Source organism: Nicotiana tomentosiformis, chromosome 6 (genome assembly GCF_000390325.3).
Source record: "Nicotiana tomentosiformis chromosome 6, ASM39032v3, whole genome shotgun sequence".
NCBI classification, from domain to species: domain Eukaryota; kingdom Viridiplantae; phylum Streptophyta; class Magnoliopsida; order Solanales; family Solanaceae; genus Nicotiana; species Nicotiana tomentosiformis.
In genome coordinates this window covers 69,947,404-69,956,279 of record NC_090817.1, presented here as the reverse complement: position 1 = coordinate 69,956,279, position 8,876 = coordinate 69,947,404, and the positions used below count along the sequence as shown (strand labels likewise).

The following is an 8,876-nucleotide window of genomic DNA, read 5'->3' as shown; positions in this document are numbered from 1 at the left end:
ATTGATAATATTCATAAAAGTGTATTAAAAACTTTGCGCCCGGTAGTATTTATTAAGGAATATTCTACAACATTAAGTTCGTTACAGAGAATTTGACATTTATGCTCAATATTACATCTCAATCAATGACCCTCATAATTGGCATTAAAGGAGGGCATGATCCTAGGACCTTTTTCCTTAGGCATAACTATAAATAGTGAGTTCAGTTACCATTATAAATGACACGAAATTTCTGGCAAGAACATATATTATATTCTATATAAAACTTTATACAATTTCACTCTCTTGCTTTTTGATCCCATCGTTGCTGTGTTCAGAAACCGTGTTCACGGAATCACTATCTTTGCTATTTTATCTACATTCCAAGGCTATGTACTGCGTATTTTTTCGATTATTATATTATTTTAGGATCAAATTAGTTCACTTATCTAGAAACTGCGTATAAATTTAACTGCACCGTTTTACCGGTAAACAGTTTGGCACCCACCGTGGGGCCTAGACAGCCGTGCAATTAAATTGATCCTTGCCTCTTTTACTAACGTGTTTGACTATTTTTGTCTTAGTAAAAATCATAAAAATGGCAGATAACACTGTTAACGATGCACACAACCCCAAAATTCGAGGGGATCAACCTCATTTCGATGACTCAATCAATGACACCCGCAATGAGGGGAATGACGCCACACCGGTGCATGACAGACGGTACCTTCGATAGGTTTGGGAAAGAATTACCGATGATGCTGACGAGCAGCAAGTAGCGAATGCTGTGAGGATCCTGCAAGAGCAACATGCAATCATTCTAGGCCATCTCACGCGGCAGGATCAGGTTATGACGGAACTGAAATAGGTGCTATCAGGTGCTTCGAATAATGCGAAGAGGCACGATCCGATTCCTTCTGTTGTTCTCACAGACCAAACAACACAAAGAATTGATAACAACACTCCCAAGGGTTAAGTTTTCTCCGATGGGGCTGGGGGGGGAGCAGATCAGGTCTTTATAACGAGAATGATTCATGGTAAGTGAACGCTCGCATGGATCAAACCCCCGGCGCACCACCAGTATTGAAAGGCCCAAACTCGAAGAAGTATGTTCAATTACCGTACAAGCCAAGTGCGGCACTGGCACTAATCCCGAAGCATTTCAAAATGCATGAAGTTCCAAAGTATGATGGAACTTCAGACCCACAGGAATATATTACCACTTACACAACGGCGGTGAAAGGAAACGATCTAGCTCCTCACGAAATTGAATTTGTGCTGCTAAAGAAATTCGGCGAAACTCTCACGAGGGGAGCCCTAACGTGGTATTCATTACTGCCCAAGCATTCCATAGATTTCTTTGAGATGTTCGCGAATTCTTTCATTAAAGCTCACGTCGCGGCCAGAAAGGTGCAAGCCCGGAAGGCCGACATATTCAAAATCGCACAAGGAGAATTAGAATTGTTACGAGAGTTTGTCACCCGGTTCCAGAAAGAAAGAATGTTACTCCCGGCCGTCCCGGATGAATGGACAGCTGAAGCATTCACCAAAGGATTGAATCCGAGAGGTTCAGACGCTTCCCGGAAGCTGAAGGAGAGCCTGTTTGACTTTCAAACAACAACCTGGGCAGATATTCATAACCGGTACGAGTCAAAGATAAGGATCGAAGATAAACAAGTCAGTTCTACATCATTAGCCAAAGGACGGGAGAAGAATAGAGAAAAACTAAAGGATGACTACGACGCAGATAGGCGGACTTCGAGGGGTCAGTTTTTACCCTACGAGCGTACCGAAGGCCGTGGCAGAAATGTTCGAGCAACAAACAAGTTTACCATTGACGGAGGGACTGATCGTGGTCGAAGCAATATATCACTTCAAGATAAACAAACGTCGGGGTATCAAGATCTTTCTTACCCCAGCTTATCAGAATATAACTTCAACGTCAGTGTAGTGGAACTAGTGTCAGCCATGAGGAACATTAAAGAAACACGATTCCCAAGACCTATGAGGTACGATTCCAGCCAGAGGGATCCTAATTTATGGTGCGAATACCACGGGACAAACGGTCACCGAAAAAGGGACTGCCGACATCTTCGGGAGGAGGTGGCAATGCTATTGAAGAATGGTCATCTCCGAGAATTCTTGAGTGATCGAGCTAAGAACAATTACAGTCACAACAGAGACAACACGAAATCCTCGAAAGCAGGATAAGAAACCCCACGCCAAATGATCAACATGATCTTTGGGGGGAACGAGATTAACGGGGTCACCTTTTCGGCGGCAAAGAAGACTAAAGTATCGATAACTCATAGTATAATACTCCGGGAGGACGATATCACTTTCACAGAGGAAGACACAAACGGATTGCTATTACCACACAATGACGCACTGGTAATCTCATTAAATGTGTTAGATTTTAAAATTAAGCGTGTTCTAATGGATCCAGGAAGTTCGGCTAATATTATACAGTGGAGAGTATTGGAACAAGCTAAACTCACCGGACGCATTATTCCGGCGACAAAACTTCTCGCTGGATTCAACCTTGCGAGCGTGATGACCCGGGGAGAGATCGTTGCTGAAGGAGTAATGAAAACAACTCTCTTCGAAGTAGTGGATGGTGATATGGGATACAAAATCATCTTAGGAAGGCCATGGTTACATGAGATGAAAGTTGTACCTTTGACGTATCACCAATTGCTGAAGTTTCCGACACCCGAAGGAATCAAGCAGATAAGAGGTGACCAACCGGCAGTGAGGAAGATGAATGCAATCTCAGTTTCTAGTAGCAAAGGGAAGGAGCGCACAACATAGCAATTACAGGAACCGATGCCTACTCCCTAGTTAGAAGAGGTTATTCTAGGGGCAGAATCTTCAAAACAATATCAGGTGCCGAGATATTTCCAAGTTCCGGAAGAAACGGACGCAACGAAATCCACGACAGAGGAACTAGAGAAAGTGGCATTATTTGAAGAATTCTTAGAAAGAAAATTTCACTTGGGGGCATGGCTGCATCCCGAGCTCAGGTCTGATTTTATTGAATTCCTTAAAATTAACATTGATTGTTTTGCATGGTCGCACGAGGATATGACAGGTATCCTGACAGAAATAGCCGTACACAAGCTGTGTTTGGATCCCAACGTACCACTGGTACGATAGAAGAAGCGCCCTATTGCTGAGGCCAGGAATAAATTCGTCAAAGAAGAGGTAAACCTTGACAAAATCAAGGCCATAGACGATATCCCAGATCAATTATCAAACATGAAGGAAGTCCAAAGACTCACAAAAAGGTTAGCAACTTTGATCAGGTTCATTTCCCGGTCGTCAGAAAAGTGTCATCGCTTCTTTACATTGCTAAAAAAGAAGAACAATTTCGAATGGACGTCGGAGTGCCAACACGCTTTGAGGGACCTGAAGAAGTACTTATCAAGCCCTCAATTGCTCTAGAAACCAAAAGAAGGCAAAACATTGCTGGTCTACCTCGCGGTTTCAGAATTTGCGGTAAGTGCGATTTTAGTTCGGGAGGACGAAGGTATGCAGTTTCCTATTTATTACGTTAGCAAAATTTTAACGGGAGCAGAAACTCACTACCCACATTTGGAAAAATTGGCCTTAGCTCTCGTTGTCGCTCCTCGAAAGCTGAGGCCCTATTTCCATTACCACCCAATAGTTGTGGTGACTACTTTCCCTTTGCGGAACATCCTTCATAAACCTGATCTCAGGCAGATTAGCCAATTGGGCCATCGAAATGAGTGAATTCGACATAGAATATAAACCAAGGACTGCAATTAAGTCACAAGTCTTTGCTGACTTCGCGGCCGATTTTAGTCTAGGACTGCTACCTTTGGCAACCAAGGAGGAAGTCATGGTGTCGAAATCGGCATTAGGGGTTTGGACCTTATTTACGGATGGAGCCTCGAACGTAAAAAGGTCCGGGCTCAGAATAGTTTTAATCAGGCCTTCAGGGGAAACCTTAAGGCAAGCCATCAACACGATCCCTTTAACTAACAATGAAGCATAGTATGAAGCTTTGATTGTAGGGCTCAAATTGGCCGGAGAACTTGATTCCGAGGTTATAGAAATCAAATACGACTCACAGCTGGTGGTAAATCAGGTTTACGGGATCTTTGATACCAAAGAAGTATGCAACAATACATGGTAAAGGTACAAGATATTTTGGCACGATTCCGTGAGTGGTCAATAACTCTTATCCTGAGAGAGGATAATGCAGAAGCGAATGCATTAGCAAACATAGGTTCATCGACAGAAATAAAAGGATCGGAGTCCGGAATGATGGTACAGCTGATGAGCTCAGTCCTTGATATGGATGGTTACTACGAGGTGAATTTGGCTAGTCTCGTCTGGGACTGGAGGAACGAAATAATCAACTACCTCGAGCACGAAAAGTTGCCCGACGATCCCAAAGCTTCACGAGCGTTGCGCACCAAAACTGCACGTTATAACTTTAGGAAAGGCCAATTATATAGAAAATATTTCCAAGGTATGCTGGCTCGGTGTTTAGGAGCATTAGAAGCTGACTATGTCATGAGAGAAATCCATGAAGGGATATGCGGCAATCACTCAGGCGCAGAGTCTTTGGTGCTAAAATTGATACGAGCTGGATATTACTGGCCTCGTATGGAACAAGACGACAAAGATTTCGTACGAAAATGTGATTAGTGCCAATGCTACACATCACTTGTACATCGACCAGCAGAACCCTTACATTCGGTTCTGTCCCCATGGCTATTCATGAAATGGGGGATGTACATCGTCGGACCGCTGCCACCGGCTCCCGAAAATGTAAGTTTTCTTTTAATTTTGGCTGATTATTTATCTAAATAGGTGGAAGCATGTTCTTATTAGAAGATCAGAGAACGCGGAGTGGTCTATTTCCTGTTGGAAAATATAATTTGCAGGTTCGGAATGCCAAAAGAGATAACATGCGACAATAGGCCAAAATTTATCGGTGCAAAAGTTACAAAGTTCCCCGAAGACTTGAAAATAAAGAGAATCACATCTTCGCCTTATCATCCGAGCGCAAACGGTCAAGCGGAGTCAACAAACAAATTGATCATTCAAAACCTCAAGAAAAGGCTGGAAGCAGTAAAAGGCAAATGGCCCGAAGTGTTGCCCAGAGTTCTATGGGCCTACCGAACAACGGCCAAATCAAGTACATGAGAAACTACTTTTTCCCTCGTATACGGTGCTAAAGTCTTAATCCCCATTGAAGTAGGCGAACCCACTTTGAGATATTCTCAGACAAATGGAGAATCGAATAACGAAGCAATGCTAGTCAACTTGGAACTGCTCGAGGGACGCAGGGACTTGGCGCATGTAAGAATGGAAGCTCAAAAGCAGAGGATGGAGCGATATTACAATTGAAGAGCCAATTTCCGTTTTATTAAAGTAGGAGACTTGGTTCTAAGGAAAGTAATACAAAATACCCGGGAGCTCAACGCGGGAAAACTAGGCCCAATGTTGGAAGGTCCCTACCGGATTTCAGCTATCACTGGGAAAGGTTCATACGAGTTGGACAACCAGAATGGGGACAAGATGCCCAGCAACTGGAATGTTGCACACCTCAAAAGATATTATTGCTGATGAACAATATTCAAACTGAAAGTATGTGCTACACTATTTTTCCCTTCGTTTAGTTTTTGTCCCGACTGGATTTTTCTGGCAAGGTTTTTAACGAGGCAGCGATAGAAATCATACTACAAAGACAACAGCAATAAGACCTATGATATCAAGGCAAACGAACAAACTTCCACTTGGGGACTATTGGGTAATCTTTGGTTTGATAGCAAATTCCCATAAGGAAGTTAAGTTTGCTATCGAACAGATGTTACCTGACCATTCACGAGCACAAACCACCAGGGGACTGTTAGGTATTCTTTCGCTCTGTAGCATGGATTCCTAAGGGGAAACAAGATATGTTGCCGAGTGAAGGATTACCTAGCAATTCATTGGTGGGACCTTTGAGGATACAAGACTTCTAGTGTTCCAATTCACATTCTTCGCATTAAAATACTGAGGGGGGGGGGGATGATATGAGGATACGACAACAATGACTACCACGTCAACCAGGAACGAAATATCATCGGGGAAAAATACACCCGAAGTCGCATATGAAAAGGACGCAAAAAGCAAACTTGCGCAAATATTCATAGAAACTTTCACGTAAAAGAAAAACTTGCACAAAGATTCATGAAAACCCTCACGTAAAAGGGATAATACTCAGAACCGAAATGCTTCAAAGAAAAGGCATCCGAGACTATACATAGTAAAGCATGAATTGAACAACATGCGCGGAATACTTGAGCAAATGCAAAAGTTAAAAGCTTGCATGGATACTTAAATGAAAGTAAGACTCAACCAATATTTGAACAAAACGTATGTCTTTATTTACAAGAATGGGCCAAAACGTTACAAGTACAAAATGATAAAAGAAAGGAAAAGCTAAACTGCAGCGTCTCTGGGTCCAGGAGGAAGAAAAGTATCCGCACTGCCGGAAAGAGTAGTTGGTTTCGCCGATGGCTCAACGCTTTCCCCAGTTTGGCCTTCGGCCTCATCGCCTTCCAATCCTTCTTCAGTTTCTGAAAACTCGAAATTGAAATCGGAAGAACCTGGAGTATCAAACTGCACCGGGAGTCCATTTTTTGCAGCCAACTCAAGATCTCGGGCCTTAGAAATGTTGGCATCAACATCGATGATACCAGCTTTGGCCTCTTCCAAGGTTTTTCTCCTAGTGCTATACATGGAATAAGTTTTTTCAACAATGAGGGAAGCTGCTTGGTGCTTAAGTTCTTCTTCGAGTTGAGTGACCTTGGAGGAAAGGTTTTCCCTGGCAGATCTAGCAGATTGGAGGCTGATATCGAGCTCACAGATAATTGAACTAAAGAACCTATTATGCTCGATAGTTTTCCTATACTTCTATTCTAGCTGGGCATGTTTCGCCTCCACGACAAGAAGTTCTTCACTTTTGGAGTTCAAGGCTGCTTCCAAGTCAATCACTCTTTCAGCGAAGGCAGCCTCGCAGTCGGTTGCAACAAGAATGACATTCTGGACTTCTGCCCATTTGGCCGTTGCCTCATCAAATCTAACCCTCAACGGTCCATTTTCTTAGCTGAGGGTTACCACTTCTTGTTCGCTTTGCTGCAAATGAGCCTCCAAAATAATGGCCTAAGCAGCTCTGATTTCCAATTCCGAGAGGTGGAGAACAATTTGGTACCGTTCCGCCAAAAGCTGATCCCATTCAGAAGTAAGCTCTTCTTTCTCACGAATCAACCTTTGAAGGCCCTCAGAAGCAAGAAAGTTGGCCTATAAAATAAGAAGAGGTAAAATTTAGAATACATTTGTTCAAAGTAAAAGAAATAATAGAGGAAGGAAGGAACGTACCGGTGCGGAATTGTGCATGGCATTGTTCAACAAGCACTCTCCCGAGAGTACCTGAATCTTTTCTCAATCCTTTTCTGAAGCCAAAGGCTTTAGATAATTAGCAAGCTCCACTGGCCGGGACAACAAGTTTCACCTGGTAGAGACCAAAAGAGTAACATTCCTCCTCTTTTGTGGATCTTCAGAAAGGGCGGCATAATTTTGCCCCAAATTCCTATGAACTGGGGACTGTGGAAGAGGAACACCTTCTTCACGGTCAGGTGCGACCGATGGAGGTGATATAGCAACTGCTGGTGGAAGAGTGGATGAAGATGGAAGTGATGTAGCAAGTGCTGGTGTTGGTGAAGGTGGAGATAGAGCTGATGGAGTTGAAGAGTGAGAAACAGCTGCATCCAATGCAGTGCTGGTACTCAGCCTCGCAGCACCGGTTACAATAATTGGGGCCTGGAAGTAGGAGTTGGCATATTCTACTAAATCAGATTCTCCCCAAAGTACTGAGACGTCGTCTTTAGTTGGTGCAACTATCTCAACAGGTTGAGCATCATTTTGAGATGATGAGGATCGTCGCCTTCTGTGTAAAAAAGCTCTTTCATCATAGTCAATCATCACGGTGTCTACGACCGGCCCAGAAGGAGGACAAGTCATCATCGCCACCAGAGATGATTCAGGGGGATCCGTCTTTGCCCTTTTATTCTTTTCCCCGGCCACAGAGGAGCGTCTTCTCTTTGTTTGTTTATCCTCCGGCCGGGGACTCCGTAAAGAAATATTTGCATCCGAAACAGGCCCGAAGATACATGTTCGAGTAAGTGCTTCCTGAAGCAGCCTCGCTGTATCAGCAGGATCAGCCAGAACGTCCTCCTCGGGGATAGCAACAGAGCCTGCAGGTAGACCTAATTCCATGAAAAGTCAGAAGGGTTCAACCAAGTTTTTCATATACAAAAATGGAAGCAAGATAAATTAGAGTTACCATGATTTTTGGACTTCCACCCGTACTTAAGGGCTAGTTCTTTCCACAAATGAGTTTCGGGCGTTGTAACGTCCATAATCTTCTGAACCCACCGGTTCAAACCTTCCACCACCGGTGGGAGCCATCGAGTTGCTGAAACATGCAGAGGGTGAAGAGATGATACGGCCATAAAATAATATCAAGTAATAAGAATATTATACAAAGAACTTACGATTGCGGTTCCAAGCAACCGGAAAGGATGAAGCCATTGTCGGAATGATGTCATTGGTTGCAACTGCAACGAACCGCTCCATCCACCCACGATCGTTGTCATCATCCATGCTAGACAACAAAGCATGGTGGCCACGCTTGCAAAGGTTTATCATACCCTCGTGGAGGATTTTGGGGGAATAGAGATTCATCACATGAGCTAAGGTTAGCTCCTCTCCAGTTTCTTGGCACAAGCATCGGAGGCAGGCGATCGTCCTCTACACTGAAGGACTTACCTGTGTCAAACTCACATAGTAGCGAAGGCAAAACTCCACAATCACAGAAT

The 8,876-nt window shown here is 43.6% G+C and overlaps 1 protein-coding gene across 1 annotated transcript; it reads left to right on the top strand.

The window, feature by feature from the left end:
- Nucleotides 1-1,032: 1,032 nt before the first annotated feature.
- LOC138894175 (uncharacterized) lies at nt 1,033-2,190 on the top strand. Its single transcript, XM_070178857.1, has one exon. It carries the CDS (start codon nt 1,033-1,035, stop codon nt 2,188-2,190), a length of 1,158 nt encoding a protein of 385 aa, XP_070034958.1.
- The last annotated feature ends 6,686 nt before the right edge of the window (nt 2,191-8,876 follow it).

Bases quoted from the DNA above. Each gene is read 5' to 3' on its own strand.
- LOC138894175 (XM_070178857.1), top strand. From the start codon at position 1,033: ATGGATCAAACCCCCGGCGCACCACCAGTATTGAAAGGCCCAAACTCG.